At 42.6% G+C, this 27,087-nt stretch overlaps 1 protein-coding gene across 1 annotated transcript; it reads left to right on the top strand.

Moving 5' to 3' along the window:
• The first annotated feature begins 994 nt into the window (after positions 1-994).
• On the top strand, positions 995-15,328 carry LOC143516411 (alpha-tectorin-like). Its single transcript, XM_077007960.1, has 24 exons — positions 995-1,688; positions 1,747-2,153; positions 2,314-2,869; positions 3,020-3,216; positions 3,343-3,532; positions 4,445-4,544; positions 4,577-5,119; positions 5,154-5,577; positions 5,738-6,293; positions 6,444-6,640; positions 6,767-6,956; positions 7,873-8,005; positions 8,038-8,566; positions 9,133-9,688; positions 9,839-10,035; positions 10,162-10,351; positions 11,642-12,227; positions 12,262-12,569; positions 12,693-12,803; positions 12,917-13,101; positions 13,263-13,426; positions 13,582-13,827; positions 14,138-14,297; positions 14,744-15,328. Exons 1-24 carry the CDS (start codon positions 995-997, stop codon positions 14,843-14,845), a joined length of 7,521 nt encoding a protein of 2,506 aa, XP_076864075.1. The 3' UTR covers positions 14,846-15,328.
• Positions 15,329-27,087: the final 11,759 nt, after the last annotated feature.

Raw genomic sequence — 27,087 nt, 5'->3', positions numbered from 1 at the left:
AGCAGCACTGATGCTGTATGTGAGAGGACGTGTTCAGAGGGCTGTTTCTGTGATAAAGGCTTCATGAGGAGTGGAGGTCTCTGTGTATCAGTGGACCAGTGCGGCTGCCTCTACGATGGACTCTACTTTCATGTACGTTCTTATATTTTGCAATGAATGTTGTGCAGTTGAGGTACAATCATAAATTTATACTAAAAGATCATTTGTGTGCTTTGATGGAACATTGATGGAACTAATTGCAGTGTTTTTTTCTTGCAGCTAGGTGAGCAGTTCTGGACTCCAGAATGTTCCCAGCACTGTGAGTGTTCTGCTCCCAATGACCTGACCTGCGTCTCCACCTCCTGCTCTCCCTCTGAGGAGTGTGCAGTCAGGAATGGGCAGCGTGGCTGCTACAGCCAAATGTCCTCCACCCAAATGCCCACCACCATGTTCACCACATCTATTAATGGTAAACTACAAACATTTCCGTTGAGTAAATGTTGGATGCTTTTTAAATCGTCCAAATCATTGCCTGCCCGGCTTTAATAAATACAATATTTGAAATATGGAAACAGATCTATAACGTGTTTAAAAAAAGCAATACTGAGGAGACATTTGTTCAGCAGTTCCATGAAATCATTTAACAAATAGATTTTTTGCAAGTGCCTTTTACATGCAAATGCTTTTACAAGGAAGAGCAAATGGATTACTTCATATTAATATATATATATATATATATGTGCAGAATAATTATAATAAATTAATAATAATACAATAATAATTGGCTCCTGGAGAGCATAGGTTTTGAGTAAGAGGAGGAGGAAGAGTGACATAGCCACCTTCGTTAGGAGTCAAATTATGTTTGTTTATTTCTTATATGTTAAGGAGAAATCTGAGAGGCTAAAAGCTACAAAAGAGATACATCTACATAAAATCAAAATTACGTTAAGTTGACCACTTCTACTAATTGTATTGCAGAGATTAGATGTAGCTACGCCTTAGGACGTATACATGCATGCTAAGATTTGCAGTCCTTGTAGCCCCGCAAGTCAATCTCATCAATTCTCACTACAGTGTCAACAGCTACCAGTACAACGCCCACTACAGAGTCAACAGCTACCAGTACGACGCCGACTACAGAGTCAACAGCTACCAGTATGACGCCCACTACAACGTCAACAGCTACCAGTACGATGCCCATTACAGAGTCAACAGCTACCAGTACGATGCCCACTACAGAGTCAACAACTACCAGTACAACGCCCACTACAGAGTCAACAACTACCAGTACGACGCCCACTACCCTGTCAACAACTACCAGTACGACGCCCACTACCCTGTCAACAACTACCAGTACGACGCCCGCTACAGAGTCAACAACTACCAGTACGACGCCCACTACCCTGTCAACAACTACCAGTACGACGCCCACTACCCTGTCAACAACTACCAGTACGATGCCCACTACAGAGTCAACAACTACCACTACGACGCCCACTACAGAGTCAACAACTACCAGTACGATGCCCACTACCCTGTCAACAACTACCAGTACGACGCCCACTACAGAGTCAACAACTACCAGTACGACGCCCACTACCCTGTCAACAACTACCAGTACGACGCCCACTACAGAGTCAACAACTACCAGTACGATGCCCACTACCCTGTCAACAACTACCAGTACGACACCCACTACCCTGTCAACAGCTACCAGTACGACGCCCACTACAGAGTCAACAGCTACCAGTACGACGCCCACTACAGAGTCAACAACTACTACTCCAGAAACAACTACCACTACCACTCCAGAAACAACTACCACTACCACTCCAGAAACAACAACCACTCCAGAAACAACTACTACTACCACTCCAGAAACAACTACCACTCCAGAAACAACTGCTTCTCCACTGCTACAGCCCCGTGCCACATGCTCTACTTCAGGGGACCCCCACTACACCTCTTTTGATGGGCGCAATTTTGACTTCCAGGGCACTTGTCAATACATTCTGGCAACCATATGCAATGATACTCAAGGACTACCGTATTTCCAGGTCTCAGCAAGAAATGAAGCATGGAAAGGACTCCCAGTTTCCATACCTGTTGATGTTTATGTGAATGTCTCAGGATACATGATACACATGTCACGTAACATGAATGGTGCTGTCAAGGTAAGGAGGAATTATAGGTAGCAGCTTGAACTATTTTACCTTAAACAAAATATAAGAAATTGCCAAAGGGGGACATTTTTTAAAAAGCAGTTATGTGGTGACAGCCCTGTTATACACGGGGGAATGTTTTAAAGACAAGATTGATTTTTGTCTTCATCAGGTTGATGATGAGACCAGGAACCTTCCTGTCCTGCTCGACTCTGGCCGAGTGTCCATTTACTCCAGTGGAATGAACACTTTCATTACGACTGACTTTGGCCTTAGTGTGAGTTACGATGGCTCTTGGGTGGCGCGGATCACTGTCCCACGAAATTACAATGGAACCACGTGTGGTCTGTGTGGTAACTACAACGGCCAGACGAGTGACGACTTCCTCACACGCTCAGGTGCACTGGTGACTTCAGCTTCCCAGTTTGGAGCCAGCTGGAGAGTTGATAATGACACAGTGTGCAGTGATGGGTGTGGAGACTCATGTCCATCATGCCCAGACCAAACTAGGGCACAAACTCAGTGTGAGATCATCAGGGACAGACAGGGTCCCTTCAGCTTCTGCCATGACTACGTGGACCCTCAATCCTACTTCAATGACTGCGTATTTGATGTTTGCCTGACTGAGTACAGTAACGATGTACTGTGCCGTTCCATCCAGACCTATGTCAGTGCCTGCCATTCTGCTAATGCAACGGTCTATCCCTGGAGACAGAACTCCACCTGCCGTAAGTCATTTGAAACAAACCCATTTCAAATGGTTTGTTGTCCTCACAGTATGGGAGAGGTTATACTCATGTACTTGAAATACATCTACTATTGCTCAGTAGAGAGATTTAGTACATTGCACGTCCTAATTCTTTGTCTTACTTTGTCAGGCATGGATTGTCCTGTGAACAGTCACTATGAGCTGTGTGACACAGACTGTGGGCACACCTGTACCAACAGCACTGATGCTGTATGTGAGAGGACGTGTTCAGAGGGCTGTTTCTGTGATAAAGGCTTCATGAGGAGTGGAGGTCTCTGTGTATCAGTGGACCAGTGCGGCTGCCTCTACGATGGACTCTACTTTCATGTACGTTCTTATATTTTGCAATGAATGTTGTGCAGTTGAGGTACAATCATAAATTTATACTAAAAGATCATTTGTGTGCTTTGATGGAACTTTGATGGAACTAATTGCAGTGTCTTTTTCTTGCAGCTAGGTGAGCAGTTCTGGACTCCAGAATGTTCCCAGCACTGTGAGTGTTCTGCTCCCAATGACCTGACCTGCGTCTCCACCTCCTGCTCTCCCTCTGAGGAGTGTGCAGTCAGGAATGGGCAGCGTGGCTGCTACAGCCAAATGTCCTCCACCCAAATGCCCACCACCATGTTCACCACATCTAATAATGGTAAACTACAAACATTTCCGTTGAGTAAATGTTGGATGCTTTTTAAATCGTCCAAATCATTGCCTGCCCGGCTTTAATAAATACAATATTTGAAATGTGGAAACAGATCTATAACGTTTTTAAAAAAAGCAATACTGAGGAGACATTTGTTCAGCAGTTCCATAAAAACATTTTACAAATTGGTTTTTTGCAAGTGCCTTTTACGTGCAAATGCTTTTACAAGGAAGAGCAAATGGATTACTTCATATTAATATATATATGTGCAGAATAATTATAATAAATTAATAATAATACAATAATAATTGGCTCCTGGAGAGCATAGGTTTTGAGTAAGAGGAGGAGGAAGAGTGACATAGCCACCTTCATTAGGAGTCAAATTATGTTTGTTTATTCCTTATATGTTAAGGAGAAATCTGAGAGGCTAAAGGCTACAAAAGAGATACAAATTGATTTTTTGCAAGTGCCTTTTACATGCAAATGCTTTTACAAGGAAGAGCAAATGGATTACTTCATATTAATATATATATATATATATATATATATATATATATATATATATATATATATATATATATATGTGCAGAATAATTATAATAAATTAATAATAATACAATAATAATTGGCTCCTGGAGAGCATAGGTTTTGAGTAAGAGGAGGAGGAAGAGTGACATAGCCACCTTCGTTAGGAGTCAAATTATGTTTGTTTATTTCTTATATGTTAAGGAGAAATCTGAGAGGCTAAAAGCTACAAAAGAGATACATCTACATAAAATCAAAATTACGTTAAGTTGACCACTTCTACTAATTGTATTGCAGAGATTAGATGTAGCTACGCCTTAGGACGTATACATGCATGCTAAGATTTGCAGTCCTTGTAGCCCCGCAAGTCAATCTCATCAATTCTCACTACAGTGTCAACAGCTACCAGTACAACGCCCACTACAGAGTCAACAGCTACCAGTACGACGCCGACTACAGAGTCAACAGCTACCAGTATGACGCCCACTACAACGTCAACAGCTACCAGTACGATGCCCATTACAGAGTCAACAGCTACCAGTACGATGCCCACTACAGAGTCAACAACTACCAGTACAACGCCCACTACAGAGTCAACAACTACCAGTACGACGCCCACTACCCTGTCAACAACTACCAGTACGACGCCCACTACCCTGTCAACAACTACCAGTACGACGCCCGCTACAGAGTCAACAACTACCAGTACGACGCCCACTACCCTGTCAACAACTACCAGTACGACGCCCACTACCCTGTCAACAACTACCAGTACGATGCCCACTACAGAGTCAACAACTACCACTACGACGCCCACTACAGAGTCAACAACTACCACTACGACGCCCACTACAGAGTCAACAACTACCAGTACGATGCCCACTACCCTGTCAACAACTACCAGTACGACGCCCACTACAGAGTCAACAACTACCAGTACGACGCCCACTACCCTGTCAACAACTACCAGTACGACGCCCACTACAGAGTCAACAACTACCAGTACGATGCCCACTACCCTGTCAACAACTACCAGTACGACACCCACTACCCTGTCAACAGCTACCAGTACGACGCCCACTACAGAGTCAACAGCTACCAGTACGACGCCCACTACAGAGTCAACAACTACTACTCCAGAAACAACTACCACTACCACTCCAGAAACAACTACCACTACCACTCCAGAAACAACAACCACTCCAGAAACAACTACTACTACCACTCCAGAAACAACTACCACTCCAGAAACAACTGCTTCTCCACTGCTACAGCCCCGTGCCACATGCTCTACTTCAGGGGACCCCCACTACACCTCTTTTGATGGGCGCAATTTTGACTTCCAGGGCACTTGTCAATACATTCTGGCAACCATATGCAATGATACTCAAGGACTACCGTATTTCCAGGTCTCAGCAAGAAATGAAGCATGGAAAGGACTCCCAGTTTCCATACCTGTTGATGTTTATGTGAATGTCTCAGGATACATGATACACATGTCACGTAACATGAATGGTGCTGTCAAGGTAAGGAGGAATTATAGGTAGCAGCTTGAACTATTTTACCTTAAACAAAATATAAGAAATTGCCAAAGGGGGACATTTTTTAAAAAGCAGTTATGTGGTGACAGCCCTGTTATACACGGGGGAATGTTTTAAAGACAAGATTGATTTTTGTCTTCATCAGGTTGATGATGAGACCAGGAACCTTCCTGTCCTGCTCGACTCTGGCCGAGTGTCCATTTACTCCAGTGGAATGAACACTTTCATTACGACTGACTTTGGCCTTAGTGTGAGTTACGATGGCTCTTGGGTGGCGCGGATCACTGTCCCACGAAATTACAATGGAACCACGTGTGGTCTGTGTGGTAACTACAACGGCCAGACGAGTGACGACTTCCTCACACGCTCAGGTGCACTGGTGACTTCAGCTTCCCAGTTTGGAGCCAGCTGGAGAGTTGATAATGACACAGTGTGCAGTGATGGGTGTGGAGACTCATGTCCATCATGCCCAGACCAAACTAGGGCACAAACTCAGTGTGAGATCATCAGGGACAGACAGGGTCCCTTCAGCTTCTGCCATGACTACGTGGACCCTCAATCCTACTTCAATGACTGCGTATTTGATGTTTGCCTGACTGAGTACAGTAACGATGTACTGTGCCGTTCCATCCAGACCTATGTCAGTGCCTGCCATTCTGCTAATGCAACGGTCTATCCCTGGAGACAGAACTCCACCTGCCGTAAGTCATTTGAAACAAACCCATTTCAAATGGTTTGTTGTCCTCACAGTATGGGAGAGGTTATACTCATGTACTTGAAATACATCTACTATTGCTCAGTAGAGAGATTTAGTACATTGCACGTCCTAATTCTTTGTCTTACTTTGTCAGGCATGGATTGTCCTGTGAACAGTCACTATGAGCTGTGTGACACAGACTGTGGGCACACCTGTACCAACAGCACTGATGCTGTATGTGAGAGGACGTGTTCAGAGGGCTGTTTCTGTGATAAAGGCTTCATGAGGAGTGGAGGTCTCTGTGTATCAGTGGACCAGTGCGGCTGCCTCTACGATGGACTCTACTTTCATGTACGTTCTTATATTTTGCAATGAATGTTGTGCAGTTGAGGTACAATCATAAATTTATACTAAAAGATCATTTGTGTGCTTTGATGGAACTTTGATGGAACTAATTGCAGTGTCTTTTTCTTGCAGCTAGGTGAGCAGTTCTGGACTCCAGAATGTTCCCAGCACTGTGAGTGTTCTGCTCCCAATGACCTGACCTGCGTCTCCACCTCCTGCTCTCCCTCTGAGGAGTGTGCAGTCAGGAATGGGCAGCGTGGCTGCTACAGCCAAATGTCCTCCACCCAAATGCCCACCACCATGTTCACCACATCTAATAATGGTAAACTACAAACATTTCCGTTGAGTAAATGTTGGATGCTTTTTAAATCGTCCAAATCATTGCCTGCCCGGCTTTAATAAATACAATATTTGAAATGTGGAAACAGATCTATAACGTTTTTAAAAAAAGCAATACTGAGGAGACATTTGTTCAGCAGTTCCATAAAAACATTTTACAAATTGGTTTTTTGCAAGTGCCTTTTACGTGCAAATGCTTTTACAAGGAAGAGCAAATGGATTACTTCATATTAATATATATATGTGCAGAATAATTATAATAAATTAATAATAATACAATAATAATTGGCTCCTGGAGAGCATAGGTTTTGAGTAAGAGGAGGAGGAAGAGTGACATAGCCACCTTCATTAGGAGTCAAATTATGTTTGTTTATTCCTTATATGTTAAGGAGAAATCTGAGAGGCTAAAGGCTACAAAAGAGATACAAATTGATTTTTTGCAAGTGCCTTTTTCATGCAAATGCTTTTACAAGGAAGAGCAAATGGATTACTTCATATTAATATATATATATATATATATATATATATATATATATATATATATATATATATATATATATATATGTGCAGAATAATTATAATAAATTAATAATAATACAATAATAATTGGCTCCTGGAGAGCATAGGTTTTGAGTAAGAGGAGGAGGAAGAGTGACATAGCCACCTTCGTTAGGAGTCAAATTATGTTTGTTTATTTCTTATATGTTAAGGAGAAATCTGAGAGGCTAAAAGCTACAAAAGAGATACATCTACATAAAATCAAAATTACGTTAAGTTGACCACTTCTACTAATTGTATTGCAGAGATTAGATGTAGCTACGCCTTAGGACGTATACATGCATGCTAAGATTTGCAGTCCTTGTAGCCCTGCAAGTCAATCTCATAAATTCTCACTACAGTGTCAACAGCTACCAGTACAACGCCCACTACAGAGTCAACAGCTACCAGTACGACGCCGACTACAGAGTCAACAGCTACCAGTATGACGCCCACTACAACGTCAACAGCTACCAGTACGATGCCCACTACAGAGTCAACAACTACCAGTACAACGCCCACTACAGAGTCAACAACTACCAGTACGACGCCCACTACCCTGTCAACAACTACCAGTACGACGCCCACTACCCTGTCAACAACTACCAGTACGACGCCCGCTACAGAGTCAACAACTACCAGTACGACGCCCACTACCCTGTCAACAACTACCAGTACGACGCCCACTACCCTGTCAACAACTACCAGTACGATGCCCACTACAGAGTCAACAACTACCACTACGACGCCCACTACAGAGTCAACAACTACCACTACGACGCCCACTACAGAGTCAACAACTACCAGTACGATGCCCACTACCCTGTCAACAACTACCAGTACGACGCCCACTACAGAGTCAACAACTACCAGTACGACGCCCACTACCCTGTCAACAACTACCAGTACGACGCCCACTACAGAGTCAACAACTACCAGTACGATGCCCACTACCCTGTCAACAACTACCAGTACGACACCCACTACCCTGTCAACAGCTACCAGTACGACGCCCACTACAGAGTCAACAGCTACCAGTACGACGCCCACTACAGAGTCAACAACTACTACTCCAGAAACAACTACCACTACCACTCCAGAAACAACTACCACTACCACTCCAGAAACAACAACCACTCCAGAAACAACTACTACTACCACTCCAGAAACAACTACCACTCCAGAAACAACTGCTTCTCCACTGCTACAGCCCCGTGCCACATGCTCTACTTCAGGGGACCCCCACTACACCACTTTTGATGGGCGCAATTTTGACTTCCAGGGCACTTGTCAATACATTCTGGCAACCATATGCAATGATACTCAAGGACTACCGTATTTCCAGGTCTCAGCAAGAAATGAAGCATGGAAAGGACTCCCAGTTTCCATACCTGTTGATGTTTATGTCAATGTCTCAGGATACATGATACACATGTCACGTAACATGAATGGTGCTGTCAAGGTAAGGAGGAATTATAGGTAGCAGCTTGAACTATTTTACCTTAAACAAAATATAAGAAATTGCCAAAGGGAGACATTTTTTAAAAAGCAGTTATGTGGTGACAGCCCTGTTATACACGGGGGAATGTTTCAAAGACAAGATTGATTTTTGTCTTCATCAGGTTGATGATGAGACCAGGAACCTTCCTGTCCTGCTCGACTCTGGCCGAGTGTCCATTTACTCCAGTGGAATGAACACTTTCATTACGACTGACTTTGGCCTTAGTGTGAGTTACGATGGCTCTTGGGTGGCGCGGATCACTGTCCCACGAAATTACAATGGAACCACGTGTGGTCTGTGTGGTAACTACAACGGCCAGACGAGTGACGACTTCCTCACACGCTCAGGTGCACTGGTGACTTCAGCTTCCCAGTTTGGAGCCAGCTGGAGAGTTGAGAATGACACAGTGTGCAGTGATGGGTGTGGAGACTCATGTCCATCATGCCCAGACCAAACTAGGGCACAAACTCAGTGTGAGATCATCAGGGACAGACAGGGTCCCTTCAGCTTCTGCCATGACTACGTGGACCCTCAAGCCTACTTCAATGACTGCGTATTTGATGTTTGCCTGACTGAGTACAGTAACGATGTACTGTGCCGTTCCATCCAGACCTATGTCAGTGCCTGCCATTCTGCCAATGCAACGGTCTATCCCTGGAGACAGAACTCCACCTGCCGTAAGTCATTTGAAACAAACCCATTTCAAATGGTTTGTTGTCCTCACAGTATGGGAGAGGTTATACTCATGTACTTGAAATACATCTACTATTGCTCAGTAGAGAGATTTAGTACATTGCACGTCCTAATTCTTTGTCTTACTTTGTCAGGCATGGATTGTCCTGTGAACAGTCACTATGAGCTGTGTGACACAGACTGTGGGCACACCTGTACCAACAGCACTGATGCTGTATGTGAGAGGACGTGTTCAGAGGGCTGTTTCTGTGATAAAGGCTTCATGAGGAGTGGAGGTCTCTGTGTATCAGTGGACCAGTGCGGCTGCCTCTACGATGGACTCTACTTTCATGTACGTTCTTATATTTTGCAATGAATGTTGTGCAGTTGAGGTACAATCATAAATTTATACTAAAAGATCATTTGTGTGCTTTGATGGAACTTTGATGGAACTAATTGCAGTGTCTTTTTCTTGCAGCTAGGTGAGCAGTTCTGGGCTCCAGAATGTTCCCAGCACTGTGAGTGTTCTGCTCCCAATGACCTGACCTGCGTCTCCACCTCCTGCTCTCCCTCTGAGGAGTGTGCAGTCAGGAATGGGCAGCGTGGCTGCTACAGCCAAATGTCCTCCACCCAAATGCCCACCACCATGTTCACCACATCTAATAATGGTAAACTACAAACATTTCCGTTGAGTAAATGTTGGATGCTTTTTAAATCGTCCAAATCATTGCCTGCCCGGCTTTAATAAATACAATATTTGAAATGTGGAAACGGATCTATAACGTTTTTAAAAAAAGCAATACTGAGGAGACATTTGTTCAGCAGTTCCATAAAAACATTTTACAAATTGGTTTTTTGCAAGTGCCTTTTACGTGCAAATGCTTTTACAAGGAAGAGCAAATGGATTACTTCATATTAATATATATATGTGCAGAATAATTATAATAAATTAATAATAATACAATAATAATTGGCTCCTGGAGAGCATAGGTTTTGAGTAAGAGGAGGAGGAAGAGTGACATAGCCACCTTCATTAGGAGTCAAATTATGTTTGTTTATTCCTTATATGTTAAGGAGAAATCTGAGAGGCTAAAGGCTACAAAAGAGATACATCTACATAAAATCAAAATTACATAAAGTTGACCACTTCTACTAATTGTATTGCAGAGATTAGAAGTAGCTACGCCTTAGGACGTATACATGCATGCTAAGATTTGCAGTCCTTGTTAGGGATGCACCGAAAATTCGGCCACCGAAAATTTTATTGGGCCACCGAAAAATACTTTCATCACCGAAACAACACGGCCGAAACAATGTGTTGTGATGACGCAAGCAAAAATCGCCACCTGCACGCGCTTATTTGGATAAAACTAGCAAAAAAGTTTTCCAGTGATGGCGCTGAGGCAAAGGACATTACACCAAAAATTATGGAACTCGTTGCCTTAGACGATCAGCCGTTCTCTGTCGTAGAGGATGTGGAATTTTGTAGGCTAATGGAGCACATTGAGCCCCATTATGTTTTGCCGAGCAGACGACATTTCTCAGAAGTGTGTTTACCTGAGCTGTTTAATGTTGTTGCAACTCACGTCACGTTTTTATGAGAGAATTTATATTTATCTTTCAGGCCAGTCAGTTATAATTAAATTTAAATACATATATTTATCCTCTCAGATAAAAACGGTCTGCAAGCGAGTTAAATTTAATCAGTGGTAGGCCATTGTCAGCGTTATCGCCGTTAACGGCCCACCACTAATTTTATTTTATAAAATGCATTACTGTAATGTCAGAGCTAAATAAATATTTTCAAATCAAATTTTGTAGTTGATTTATTCTTTGAATAGCAATGCCTTGATTTTAGTGAGGTTAGCCATAAATCCAATGTTACTAATAATTGTCATAATGTCCTCATTTTCGGTTTTCGGTTTCGGCTAAGAATTTTCATTTCGGTGCATCCCTAGTCCTTGTAGCCCCGCAAGTCAATCTCATCAATTCTCACTACAGTGTCAACAGCTACCAGTACAACGCCGACTACAGAGTCAACAGCTACCAGTACGACGCCGACTACAGAGTCAACAGCTACCAGTACGACGCCCACTACCCTGTCAACAACTACCAGTACGACGCCCACTACAGAGTCAACAGCTACCAGTACGACGCCCACTACAGAGTCAACAGCTACCAGTACGACGCCCACTACAGAGTCAACAACTACCAGTACGACGCCCACTACAGAGTCAACAACTACCAGTACGACGCCCACTACCCTGTCAACAACTACCAGTACGACACCCACTACAGAGTCAACAGCTACCAGTATGACGCCCACTACATCGTCAACAGCTACCAGTACGATGCCCACTACAGAGTCAACAACTACCAGTACAACGCCCACTACAGAGTCAACAACTACCAGTACGACGCCCACTACCCTGTCAACAACTACCAGTATGACGCCCACTACAGAATCAACAACTACCAGTACGACGCCCACTACCCTGTCAACAACTACCAGTACGACGCCCACTACAGAGTCAACAGCTACCAGTATGACGCCCACTACAACGTCAACAGCTACCAGTACGATGCCCACTACAGAGTCAACAACTACCAGTACAACGCCCACTACAGAGTCAACAACTACCAGTACGACGCCCACTACCCTGTCAACAACTACCAGTATGACGCCCACTACAGAATCAACAACTACCAGTACGACGCCCACTACAGAGTCAACAACTACCAGTACAACGCCCACTACCCTGTCAATAGCTACCAGTACGACGCCCACTACCCTGTCAACAACTACCAGTACGACGCTCAGTACCAGTACGACTATGTCAACAACATATACCACATCAACAACATATACCCCGTCAACAAATACCGGTATGATCAACATCTACTGCTCCACAGACAATATTCACAGAATGTCCAATCCTGCAACTTTTCATATATTTGGATAACTATTTTATTGTATTAATATTTTATTCCTCTTTATATATCTTATAGACTTCTGTGAGATGCTGCACTGCACTACGGATGAGTGGTGTGGAGAGATAGATGGTTTCTATGGCTGCTTCTGTAAAGCAAATCATTCTAGACCCCACCCAGAGACTTATGGTAAAAGCAGGTTTTTATAAACAGAGGTGGAAATATGTGGAAGTGTACTTTGACATTATTTAATCAAAGGTTATGCTCACGCTCCCTTCTTTCCCCTCCCCTCCCTGTTCCAGACGCTGTTGAAGTGTGTAATGGCAGCTCTGCCTTCATGTCTCTGTCACGCTGTCAGCTCTTTGAAGCTGGTTTCTCTTTCTACGATTTACACCTGAGTGACCCCAGCTGCAGAGGAACAGTCCAGAATGACAGAGTGGTGTTCCATTTTGATAATGATGATCACATCTGTGGCACAAACCTCACGGTACATTAAACACTAGTTATGCTGTTTCAGAAACACTTCGGACATTATATTCAGTTCTGGAACCCACAGATAGATTTGAACTTCATAAATGTAAATTCTTATTGAACTGAATGTCTAAATATTTAAGGATTAAAAATATCTAAAATAAACCATCTCTACAGGCCAATGGAACCCACTTGATCTATCAAAACATGATCCTGGGTGGAATGGACCCATCTAGAAGCCCCATTAACAGAGAGAAAAGAACTCTGGATTTGTCTTTCTCCTGCATTTACCAGATCAGTCAAACCCTCACCATGGAAACAGACTTCAACCCTCTACAGAGGTGAGACCACTGACTGGGTCTCTCATTAATGTGTCCTGAAACCCAACAGATTGTTGAACAGCTTTTACAAAGTAAACTTGCAAGTGTTTATGTGGATGTCAATGTAAATCATGTTTGCCAGTTACTAATTGATCTGTGGTTGTACTCTTCTACAGCATAGTGCACAATAACCTTCCAGGTGTTTTGGGGATGTACCAGGTCAAGATGATTGCCTATCAGGATCCTGGTTTCTCCCATCCTTATAATGGCAGTGCATATGTAGAGGTGGACCAGCGGGTCTATGTGGCAGTGTATGTCCAGGGGGTGGACAGTCGTCAGATTGCTACAGTGATTTATTCATGTTGGGCCACCCCTGAAAATGACCCCGACTATGCTGTCCGCTGGGATCTGATTGTTAAACAGTAAGACACTTTCACTTTCTGTGTCCATAGCAGGGGTTGCCAAGTGTGGTTCTTAGAAACTTACAGGTTGCAGAGATTAGCTCCAACACACCTGTCTCTAATATTCAGGAGCTTCTGAAAGCCTTGATTAAGTCATGTCTGTTACTGTGAACCTGCAACTAAACTCTGCATGATGGCAGATCCCAGAACGAGACTTGAATGTGTACATTTAATACATTATCATATTGCATAGATCCACAATAGTCAATTTAACTAATATATATATATATCTGTCTCCACATGTAATTTGGATTATCCCAATTTTTTTTAGGTGTCCTAATCCAGAAGATAAAACGGTACAAATCCTTCAGAATGGTGTCTCCACAACCGCTCTATTCTCCTTCAAGATGTTTGCCTTTAACAATTCCCCCAAGTTCTACCTTCACTGCACCATTCACCTTTGCCTTCTGCAGAGCAACAACTGTGCAGCGGTGAGTTCTTACATCTGTCCATGAGGAGAGAGAATAAGCCAGAGAAATACAAGACAACATTGTAGAAACTACTACTACTACTACAACCACAATAGTAAAAAACGGCAATGTTTTCAAAATGAAATAATTGATCTTCCTGTAAATAAACGTTTGGAGTTCATATTTGTTTTCTATATATATTAAAGTTTGTTTATGCCATGTAAGTTCTGCAAATGTCAGAAAACATCATGCAAAATTACATTTTGTTTTCTTCAAATACGTGTAAATGTCTCCTGTCTCTGGAGGTTTATTGTCACCCAAGTCTCTGATCAATCCTAGTCTCTGATCAATAGTAATTCAATCCTATAAGCCACTCACATTTATACAGTAAGTGAATTGTAACTGGTGTGAAAGTTCTTGGAAAGGAACCGAATGATTTTCATTATTTTTAACCTTTTTTTTTCTAGCAATGCTACACTGGACACCACTCCAAAAGGTCTGTGGACATCCATGACACCTCCTCCATCTCCATGGGGCCGTTCATCAGGACTGAAAGAAGCAGAAGATGAACCAACACACTGCTCTCCATGGTTCTCATGTTTTCTTATGTTTTCTTATGTTATTATCTCAGAATGAGGATTTAAGGAACAGACCTTGATTACAGGGCAAATGAAATTATGCTTTTATGCTGCTTCTATTGAAACTCCATGAACACTTTACATAATCAGGACAGCAACACAGTAAAGTACTCTGACATATTTGAGGGAATTTGTCCTTGGCTTTAAAAGGTCATCACTTTCCTGTATTTGTTTAGGTTGTTGGGTTCTAGTTCACATTAAGGGGATCTCCTGACTACATAAATCTATTTAGAGAACTGCTCTTCCTATCACACCACTAGCATCCCTCTCTGATTACCAGACTTACGTACTCCAATCCTTCTGATTGAATCAATAATCTTTAATTCTCTGATTTGCAAAAGCATGTATAATAAGTTGTTTTTGTTGTCTCGAATGAGTCAGTGATTATAATTCCAGATTACACTGAATGGTGAAAGAAACATATGAATATTGGTATGAATTAATTATTGCACATGTCAGAATGATTTTACAATGATCTTTGTGCATTGTATTAAACATTTGCTAATAATTAATAACACTATTGCCACAAACATATGGTGTTCTTTTGTCTTTGTGTATGCAATGTACACATTTGATAGTGCTGAAATTCCAATGATTTTGACACAGACATGTACAGACATGAAAATATGGTGTACATATTTACATACATATTAAACAATCCAGATCAGTTCATAGTTTGTATAGTTTAATGAAAGCACACGTACCTATCAACACTCCATACTGACACATCGTAAACTACATTTAACTCTATACTGCAGATTCGCACGCCCGGTGGCCATTTTTAACATTTTTTACATAGTTCACTTTAAAACTAGATATCTCAAGTTGTACATATAGGAAAATTATCATTCATGGCTCAAACTGAAGTAGACAGTTGGAGGAACATATTGATTCACTTCAATATCATATTCACGTAATTTGGTTTATTTTAGAGCCTCTATTACAGATGCTAATATGCCAGGAATGTATATTCACATAGTTATTCAAATCTGTTATCCGAAATTACAATACATTTCGCTAGGGTCTTTTCTAACAACACAGAAAAAATTGAGCAAATCCATGAAAGCATTGCAAAGTTATTCCACTTTGTCCAAGATATGTCCAGTCCAACATTCCAATGTCCAAGTATGCCACACCCTGTACACACCCATAGCCAACTAAGTTAACATGCTAACAAATTCCATACACAAAACCGATGAGCTATTTCAAACAACAACGAAGCACACATTACAGAAAGACCAGAAAAATCCAATGAATAAATTCCATGTCCTATTATGAACGTTATGATATGATATTTATGTCCAATATAGTCTCTGCTGTCGAGTGTCCCGTTTTGGCCGGGACAGTCCCGTATTTTACCGCTCTGTCCCGGCGTCGTCCCGTATTTTTATTTTCCCGTATTTGTCCCGTATTTTCAGTTTTCAATTTTTCTTTTTTTAAAGCATTCATGTGCCGCTCCAAACAGAATTCTGTCACTAGCCTCGCGAGCACTGCCACCCAGACTACTGCAGATGACAGTTCTCGCGAGGCTAGTGACAGAATTCTGTTTGGAGCGACACATTAATGCTTTAAAAAAATAAAAATTAAAACTCGCGTGTTTAGTGTCGACAGTGGGAGCAAACCTGGAACAACAAATCAGAGATGGATTTAATGAGAGAAGGCAGTCCTGCCTAAAAAGCTAAGCGTACGTGTAAGTACCTTGACGAATGGGACAGGGAATTTACTTTCCTAAAGAGGAACATGAAGGGGCATAGCTACTCATTCTGTAAGATATGTAGCTGTGATTTTAGTGCCTCTCATGGGGGAAGGAACGATGTCCGTCAGCACGAACAATCTGCCAAGCACAAACGCGGGCTAAAGGCACAGAAATATGCCCAGGAGATGTCCCCATTTGTAGCTAGAAATACCACTAGAAAATTAATTTTTTTATTCATTTGTAGTTCAAAACATATTTGGGGTGTTTTTTCTTCACTTTTTGCCACTCCAAAGATGTTTTCGTTTAATTATGCAAATTAGGCGATGACGTCATATACGGGAAATGTCCCGTATTTTTAAATACAAAACTTGACAGGTATGAGTATAGTCTGACAGGCTAAGCTAAGCTTACGTCGCCAACTCCGGTAGCATCCGACACGATACAGAGTACTCCAGCACTCAAAAGCTCCAATACTGTTTATAATCTCATGTTTAGTATTAGATTATATATTTTGTACAAAGTCCCTTATGAAAAATTATCAATTTTTACGCACGACGTTGAATCGCGTCGTAGCCGGTGTTCATAACCACTTCCGGGTTGGCGAAAATTCCGAAAATTTCTCATATATTCCATAAAAGTAATCCTTTTATTTTCTGTGATGTTCAAAAGTATCCACAATCAGAATAAAAACGAACAAAATGATCCACGACTGCTTCAGTTTCGCCAAACAGTGTGTTCTGGTGGAGTTTAGCTTAGCTTAGCAAAGGTTAGCTTATGTTGCTATGCTAGCGGACCCACATTGGAAATGAAGCGCGACTTTCCGAGGGCTCAATAAAAAAATATAATTGACCAATCATGGCAAATGAGGGCTGGTTAGCTTCAGAAGGAAGTAAACTATTGGTTAGAACGGGGGGGGGGGGGTGGCGAGTGTAATCTGTTAGCTGTGAAGACAGTCAAATGCGTGTTTTCCACTAAGCGGGTTTTAAAAGTATTAGCGGCTCGCTAGGCGTGTAAACAAACAGCGCACCACGGACATGTAGCGGTGTGTCGCCCCGTTAGTGCAGGTGAGAGCGGACCGGCTGGGGAGCCGCACGAGACCAGGCAAAGAGCCGCATGGGTTGGCCACCCCAGAGCCGTAGAAAGAGAAAGCCGTCCAGAGCCCTATATGCCGCATTTCCACTAGGTCCTGCTTGGCGCGGTACGGTTCGATACGGGTCGATTCGCAACGGAACGGTACGGTCGCGTTGTGTTTCCATTACAATGGTGAACCACCCCAATGTGGGTGGAGTCGCTGTTGGCGTGCGGGTTGTAGTGTCGTGACATCATTTGTATGCGACCACAACACCGGTCGATGCCCCATAACACATAGCATTATTGTATCTTATTTATATTTATCTTCATTATTGTATGTGGTTGCTCTAATTATTGATAATTTGGTATTACTCAAACAGGCTGAACACACCCTGCATAAAAAGCATCAGTCATACAATCAAATGAAATCAAACTTTATTATGAAATATAGATATTTAAAGTACAACATATGTAAATAATATAGTTATAGTTTAAAAAAGTGCAAAAAGCAAATTACCTAAAAATAACGTATAGCTTTATATGAAATTAAATATTTATAGTACTACAAGCAACATTTTGTGTGCTTTTACTGGCGTCTGTCTCGCATGGTGTTCACAAGTTCGCCAAGGACCCCGAGGAAAGCCCGGTTGAAGGAAACATTTCCCGCCAACTCCGCTCCCCTCGTCAGTGGAAGGGGAATCTTGAACGTAAAAAATAACAAATATTAAACACAAGTATTCCCGTGAAAGCAACAACGATATAGTGTAACTGCACAAAATGTGTAGCACGTCATCGCTGCTCGTGCTTTGTTTATGGCTACAGCTAACTAGCAACTAGCAAGGCTAAGAGCTAGCTATTGTACAGTAGTGACTGTGGTGGTAACATTAACTACAAACACAGCTCTAAATTCCTGCGTTTACAATAGATGCGTTCATATTACGTTCATATTACATCTTTTACGAGCCTAGTAGTAAAACTGAAATCACAATACACTCACCATTCTCCGTGGCCTCCAGCACCGACATTGTCCGGCACATTTTCTCTTCCGTTACTGGCTGGCCGGTGACCGTATATGACATCCATTTGCTGGAACCATTTCCAGTCTTTGCGGTTTGCTCCGCTGCGTCCGTTATGGTCCTTCACCGCCCGGTAATTGCGTTAAGCTTTTTTAGCTTGGACCGACCGGCACTGCTGAATGGACCGCTGGTAGCCATGAGTGGCCATTAGCGCGGAAACCTCGCTAAAAACCTTTACATTTCTAGTGGCCCCGTCCAGTTCGCCCTGGATTTTTTGATCGCTGATTATTAACAGAAAGGTTTGTACCTCGGCGTTTGACCAGGGAACAGACTTCGCTCCTTGGGTTTTAAAAATGGCTGAGGAGTCCATAGCATAGCGGAGGAGTCGCTCTCCTGACGCAACCTGTGACGACACTCCCTGGCCAATCAGTGTCATGCTGTTCCTCCACGTCACAGAACTGTACCGCTTCGGAACGGTTAGAACCTCGAGCGAGTCGGTATGAAAAAAGTACCCGAAGGGGCCGGCTCACAGGGGCCTGGTACTAATGGAAACACTCACAAACCGTCGCGAATCGAACCGTACTGCGCCAAGCAGGCCCTAGTGGAAATGCGCCAATAGAGAGAGAGTCGCGTCAACTCCGTTCAGTCCAATGGAGCAGTTTTTTACAGCAATGGCGGATTGTGGAGCCTGTCAATAGTTCCCGGAAGTTAGCAGCAAATACGAGCAGCGCAGTCAAACTGGAGCAGTGGACCATCTGTGATACACTTTTACAGGTTAGTACGCTTAACACTGGGGTGGCCATACCTTAGCCAAAAGGCTATCATCCCTGCCACGTACCAGAGCTTAGCCAGAAGGCTAGGGTTGGGAGGTGTGATAAGCCCTTCTTACCTCCAGTGTTATGTAAATGAGGCGTGTCTCAGGTGTGGGTGGTTGCTGCTTCAACACACACCTTTGGCTGCCTGCCACAAGAGACTGCAAGCTCTCTTGCAAGAAGTCACAAAGTGAGAAGAAGTCAGAAGTCACAAACATAATATTTGAATTATAGTGACATATAAGTGGCATATTGATTATTCAAAATGGCACTGATTTTTTTAACCTTATTTTCAGTATTTAGTCTTTTGAAAAACTGCCCGTAGGTAAAGATATTTTTACATACATTTATACAAAAAACCCTCAGCTACTTGAAATAGAATAATAATCTTGAGCAATTTTAACTTATCAAGATGGTACTTTTTAGTGTGTCTCTTCCAAAAACACAACAACAATCTTACCAGAAGAGATTTCAGAGTCACTACTCTCTTTTTTTTGCCCCCCCCATCTTTGGAGGACAACTTTATTTTTATGTAAGAATAAAAAGAAAACAATTCTGTAAAATACAGTACAATAGTAATAAAAATAATTGGTGGGACATACAGAGAAAAGAGAAGGAGAGAAAAGAGGGTCAGTGTTCAGTGTTCATGGTCAGTCACTTGTCAGTGTTCATCCACAACGTCCCCTCAAAAGCCCTCAATGTCTAAAATACAGTAAAGAGTACAGGAAGAGGTGCCTTACACAATCACCTACTATAACAGCCTAAAATGTGGTGTCCCACCAGCCCCACTGCAGAGAGTAGCCTGTTCAGCCAACCCCCCCCCCCCCCCCCCAAAAAAAGTCAACATTGCCAGAAATTTTGATTCAAGTTAGCTTTATTGATATTCGCACAGTAACGAAACGTGTTACTCTGCACACACCTGGCACTGCCACATCATCTCTTTTCTGCACTTGCCACATGTAAACTAAGTACAAGAAATACAACGCTTAGTGGCATGATTATTCTTGCAGCCACACTTGACTTGGCACAATGCCCTTTTCCCTGTGTCAGGTGTGGGTGGTTGCTGCTGAACCTTTTCCTTGGCCACCTCCTTGGCTGCCATATGAGCCTGTCCAAGCTCTCCTGCAAGCTTCACCAAGAAGTCTGCCCATCTCTCTTTTACACCTGTGCATGTTGTTGCTCATCTATTGTGATATGCCTTCCTGGGTTGTAAGCATTGAAGCATTTGGCAACGAGACCCCCAAACATTAGAGACTGCAGCAAACGGGTCAGTTGCAGCTCGTTCACTGTGTGTGTCCATGCTGTACACACATGCGTGTGTCCTGGAACCGGTATCGCTGCATAATCTTCATGATGGAGGGTTGCTGCATTGCTGGATGAGGATGGCAATGAAAGCCATTAGTTCAGGGAGGGCCATGAACCAGTTTTCATGCTGTGTCGTCTGGTGTGCATGCTGAACAGTCCACTCCTGTATGGTCCGAAGCATTTTCAGAGAGATGAAACAGAGGAAACTCTGTAAGCGACTAGACACTTCACTTCTGGCAAAAGCAGTTGGCTCTCCATTCATGGGATGGCATTCAATTGGGCTGTGATGCCTTCCATAATGTCTACCAATCTCTTCCTCACGCCACACTGTGCCGTCGTTTGCCATCTCTGTCAGCTGCTCGTGTGACTCCATGTGACCTCTCTTTTCTGGAGGTGATGAAGTCTCATGATCCACAGGAACATAGGTTTGAGATTTGATTAGTGAAAGGTTGAAATAATGTGAAATTGACACAAACATAATATTTGAATTATAATTCCAAAACATTTCAAGTAAGCCTCTTTTGTACTTATGTAGGATTGTTCTCACACTGCAAAAAGTAGCATTTTATTAGTCAAAATAGCTCTGATTTGTTTTACCTTTTTTGAAATAGTTTTCGTCTTTTGAAAAACTGCCACTAGGTAAAGATATTTTTACATTAATTTATACAAAAAAAACCCCTTAGCTTCTTGAAATAGAATAATAATCTTGAGCTATTTTAACTTATCAAGATGGTACTTTTTACAGTGTGTCTCCTTCCAAAAACACAACAGCCATAACCAGTAAACAAAAAAGGACATTTAGTAAATCTTACCAGAAGAGATCAGCTGCTTGTGTGTCTCCATGTGACCTCTCTTTTCATACATATTCACCCAAACACATATACAGCCTCACACACACACACCCACAAACATTATTTTCAGTAGTTTTTAGCACTTTGAGTTGCATGTATGTATGAAAGGTGCTATACAAATAAAGGTTATTATTATTATTATTTATTATAAAAAGGGAAGGGCAGAAAAAAAACACAGCTCAAATGACCACTGCAATGGGGGAGGCCAGGGTTTTTTTCTTCTCTATCTGAGTCAGTGAACACATCCAGCAGAACAATGAACTGACACCATCACCCCCCCTAAGTGGTTGCATGTACATAACAAAGGGTGGCCTAATGGAATGCAAATGTCCCCAGAACTGCCCCCTGGTGGAGACCAGGTACAAAATTTTGGAGTGAAAATGCTGGTAGTCCTAGTGTTAAAAAATCATATTGTGTATTATAAATACATCAGAATCAAATTGGCATGTGCATTAAAATGTGAATTAAAGCATTTTAGTGAATTATCCACCTCTTAATAAGCAGATTTAGGGAACTAAATCTATGCTAAGACGACGCGAATACGGTTAGCGAGATTTCACATTAACGACCGACAGACTATTAATTGTAAATTCCTCTCTTAATGCCATTTCACCTAAACGCAATGTTTTTACGGGGTAGCTAGTATTGGTTAAATATAACATTTGAGTGTGATTGTAGAGTGTGTTGGGTCGAGGAGCTCAAATGAGGATATCCATTTTGGAGTACCAGCTAATGTTTTATTTCCTTTTATTTTATTTATTTATCCTTTTATTTACTTTATTTTCCTTTTTATTTCGTTGTATTTATTTTATTTTATAAACGTATTAGTTTATACTATTTAGTAAATACTATTTAGTGTGATTAAGTTTTAAATATTCTATCACTTAAAGAAATAATATAATTATTAGGAGTTCATACTTATTATACCTGTGTCAACACTATAGCTGTGATCAGCAGCTATGGGCCCTGTCTTTACAGGTCCAGTGGTGCATCGTAGTGCAGGGGGCTTCCTCTTTCTGAGTGCGGGGCGATGCACAAAAATGGTGGGAACAGCATCTGCTCTCAGCCTAGTCTTGCCCTGTTTGGTTTTGATGAACTGGTCTGCCTCAAAATGTGCCTGCAGAGTGATGTGAGTTTACTCCTCACATGACAACTCAGTTTTGTCTACCCATATACATATCCCATAGTGGGTGAATACACAGTATTAGAGAACACTTACTGGATACGTATACACTCATTACACGTATAAAAAAACAACCAAGGATGTGCAACAAGTTCAAATTCATATCACATCAATACTCATAATAATCATTTTCTCCTGTCTTTTTCTCCTCTCTCTCTTTAAGCCAAAGAACCATAGGGGATTCAATGGAGCCTGCAACTAGATAGCACACTCACCCTGCACCCGAGTCTGTCTGGAGTCTTTGATTTTTTTTGTTCACTATTCTGTATTTTAATAAATCATGCATTAAGCTTTCCAATAGTGTGTTTATTGTGAAAAGTGCAAATGCAGTGTTTGATGATTACCTCACATATATATTTGCTGTTGTAGTCTTTAGTGAGGGTAAGATTGCTCCTGCTTAGTTGAGACAACCATTTTTTTCTCCTCTCAGTATCAGTGGGGAAACCATACATTTTTGCTCGATTGGAGCATCCACATGCAACACAGCAAACCATGGTGGACACTACACAAACAACACGGAGGAAAGGACCCAGAAAAACTGCTTGACATGATATTCATATTTGAGATTATTAGAGATTTATTTAATGAATTAATTGCTGTAAATAAGTGTGTATTAAAAAGACAAGATATATATATAATTTATCAATGTATTTTAATATGTCATATACTGTCTAGATGTAAATGTAATGTGTTTTAATGTACCCTTTTAAAGCATATTTCTGCACAATGAAGTCAAAGAAAATTTTCCTTCTGTCAGAAAATGTACATTAGTCATTTAGATTACTTAGGTCACCAATACCTTGGGATTACAGAAATGACCATGATTTAAAGATATGTTAATGTTAGAAAATTAATCTAATCTGAATCTCTCACTTCCAGGAAGTTTCACAGGGTCTCATCCAAGTTGACTGTGCAGGGATTCGGTTCCTCCACGAGTTCCTGCCCCATCTTGCTCCACTGAACTGCTGTCCATCTGAACAGCTTAACTAACAGTATCATTTATATCAAGATCTCCAGCATGAATTTTAGCACTGCATGTAGCATTGAGCTCAGTCCAAATGGATTTTGAGTTTCATCTACTGAAAAAATGAACTGATTATGTGGACAGAATATTTATTTTTTGAAGCCCTTTTATAACACAAAATACATGTAAGCAAGAAATGAGCAGTGTTGATGATTCAGATGATTCAGTAAATGTCAGGTTATTGTGTCGTATTTCCTTTGCTTTCATTCAAAACAGTACCTCAATGGACCAGCCACAGCAAGCAGACAGGCCCAGTTCGTCTTCATCTCTATTTAACACATGTTCATAAAGTACAGTGGGTTGTGTCTGAACTGTCTTTGACCTCCTGGGATCAGTTCAGCAGTACACTGACTGCTCCATGCGCTGCCCCACATCGATACCTTTGAGTCCATGAGCTGCCACCAGAGGGCGAGCTGACCAAAGAGAAGCTTCACAATACAGTGATGACAGGCAAAAAAGAAATTCAGACTCAAATGATCAAAGATAAATATTTCTTTCTTAACATCAGCTTTGTCAGCCCATCAACTGTAGACAGAAGATTAGGTACAAATGCGATGGGCCCACCCAGATGTGCCGCTGTGGATCCCCATGGTGTGTCTGGACATTGTTCAGAAAAACCAAACCCAAAGCTCTCCTTTAAGCCCCTGAGCTCTACTGTACTATGAGCTGTGCCCGTGGGAGGTGTTGCCTTGGGGATGGGGGGGGGGGCATATAGGCTTCTGATCTCCTCCCAGTTAGACATCCCCGGAACGCCCTGGCACTCTGGGGACCTCCAGACAAGGTGCCCGAACTATTTCAGCTAGCTCATCAGCAGCAATTCTAATCTGAGTCTATCCCAGGTGACTGAACTCCTTACCTTATCTCTATGGGAGAGCCTGGACACCCTGTAGAGCAGGGGTACTCAACTGGCGGACCGCGGTCCGGATCTGGACCCGAACGCAGTCCTGTCCGGACCCAATCTCATTCTTGATTAACAGGATACGGACAAAAAAAAAAAAACCCGGAGCATTTATTTCAGGGCTATTAAAAAAACACTCCGTCACGAGTGTTACGTTTGCCACCCCCGCTCAACAACTTACGTTCGCCACCCCCACCGCACCAGACCTCAGGTCACAAGTATCTGCCAAAATTGGACCGCGGGCAAATTTATTTGAATACCCCTGCTGTAGAGGAAACTAATTTCAGCAGATATTTCCAAAATGTTATTATTTTGGTCACTACTCAGATCTTGTGAGGTTTGTAACGTAGATTGACCTTGATAAGGAACTTGATAACATTGCATTTTGACTCAGCTCTCTCTTTACCACAATGGTCCAGCACAGAATCCACCATAGTTCAACACCGATCAATCTGTCAACCTCTCATCTCATCCTTGTGAACAAGATACTCCTCTACTCGAGGCAAGAACTCATTCCTGACCCAAAGAGGACATTCCATTTATGGTCTCATATTTAAAGTTACTGATTCTCCTCCCAGCTGATTCACATGGTTGCAAACTGGTCCAGTGAGAGTTGGAGCTCCCAGCCTGATGACGCATCGTCTGTAAAAAGCAGTCGTGGAAGCTGAGGACACCAAACTGGACTCCCTCCACCACTACACTGTCCATAAAAGTTGGGAACTAAATCTGTGACAAGAGGCAGTCCTAATGGAGTCCAAGCCCAACTGGAACCCAGTCTGACTTACTGCCAGCCATGCAAACCAAGCTTCTGCACAGTTTGAACAGGGACTAGGTGGCCTGTAGCAGTGGGCCCAGTACACCGTACCCCTGAAGCACACCCCACAGGATACCCCAAAGGACACAGTTGAATGCCTTCTCCACATCCACAAAACACAGTAGATAAGACTACAAAGTCGATAATTGAACTGTGGCCTAAGGTGTTCTGGTGCTATGTGGACTTATGGACACCTTTGTGTTTGAACATTGTGCTTGTTATGGACAAACGTTGACAAGCCCTTCTGACAATAACAATCCAATAACAAAATGCCACTTTGATTCTGATCTGTGAGGCAGTTCCTCCCTACCCCCCCCCCCCCCTTCTAGCTCCAAGATTTTGTCCACATGGCCACTGAAGACCTCCAGTGGAACAACAGATTCCCCAGTGTCTGCTCCAAGAACTCCATGAAGGCTAGGTACTCTGTACTGCTGTTTGGTGCAGGGGTACAAACAAAAGGTCAGACCTCGTTCCCCAACCTGAAGGTGCAGGGAAGCAACCCTCACGTCTCCTGAGGGTCAGGTATGTCACTTGTGGCTACTCATGTGCATTACTGTATCACTCCATGCTGATGAAGATCATTAACTAAACCCACTGTGTAGTTTCAGTAACCAAGCATTTGGCCACTACCCAATCCACACTGCACAGGACCCCTACTCCAGCTGCTAATACAGGTGGTTGGCCTATGGAAGAGTGAACCTAGCTGATTTGGGCTGAGCACGAGGACATTTGTGATGGGATATTGTAGCATTCTGTAATTCTCTTGTCATCACAAACTGGTTTATAGACCATCCAAGAGTGATGTCCCTTTTCCTCCTGCCCTACTCGCCTTTCCTCAACCCCACTAAGGAACTTTTTTCAGTCTGGAGGTGCAAGGTGTATGATCATCAGTAGCATTACCAAATGTCCCTCCTGGATGCAATGGATCCCGGCTGCAGAGACATTTCAGCTGAAGACTGCCAGGGGTGAATAAGGTATACCAAGCTTTTCAATCCCAGGTGCATGGCAAGGGCCAACATCAGATGTGATGTGGATGAAAAAAATGTGTCCAACTGTTGAAGACCCTTTAGATTACACGCAACAAGACTGTTCAGTTTTGTATTCTGTTTTTTTTCCCCTTGTGTGGCTTTTTTTGTATATGTGTATTTTTACACATATGGGACCATGGCTAATTATGTTTACAATTATGGTAATTGTCACGGTGAGTCGGCCCGGACGCCACCAGAGGGCACCCCGAGCGACCCGCACACGCACCAACACGCCCACCGTCTCACAGCACACACCCTCACATCGCAGGACACTCCCACGCTCCCAATCACCTGTGTCCTGACACCTGTTTCGTGTTAGGCTTTCCCCTTTATATTCCCACAGGTCGCTCCTTCCAGCGCTGCTCATTCACCTGCCACAGCGCCTCGCTACGTGGGAGAGTCCTGCTATAACTTCTAAAGAGCTTTACTTCAGTGTTCGCCTTTCTGTTGCTATCATTTTTGCCTTTGAGCCTGA

Source organism: Brachyhypopomus gauderio, chromosome 6 (assembly GCF_052324685.1).
Source record: "Brachyhypopomus gauderio isolate BG-103 chromosome 6, BGAUD_0.2, whole genome shotgun sequence".
NCBI lineage: Eukaryota > Metazoa > Chordata > Actinopteri > Gymnotiformes > Hypopomidae > Brachyhypopomus > Brachyhypopomus gauderio.
Note: the sequence above shows the minus strand (reverse complement) of the source record. Positions and strands in the feature narration are given on the sequence as shown.

Excerpts from the sequence above, each read along its gene's own strand:
- LOC143516411 (XM_077007960.1), top strand. The coding sequence starts at position 995 with ATGCTAAGATTTGCAGTCCTTGTAGCCCCGCAAGTCAATCTCATCAAT. Across the intron at positions 1,689-1,746 it reads CACCCACTACCCTGTCAACA|AGTCAACAACTACTACTCCA; the intron begins GCTACCAGTACG and ends CGCCCACTACAG. Across the intron at positions 6,957-7,872 it reads GTTCACCACATCTAATAATG|TGTCAACAGCTACCAGTACA; the intron begins GTAAACTACAAA and ends TTCTCACTACAG.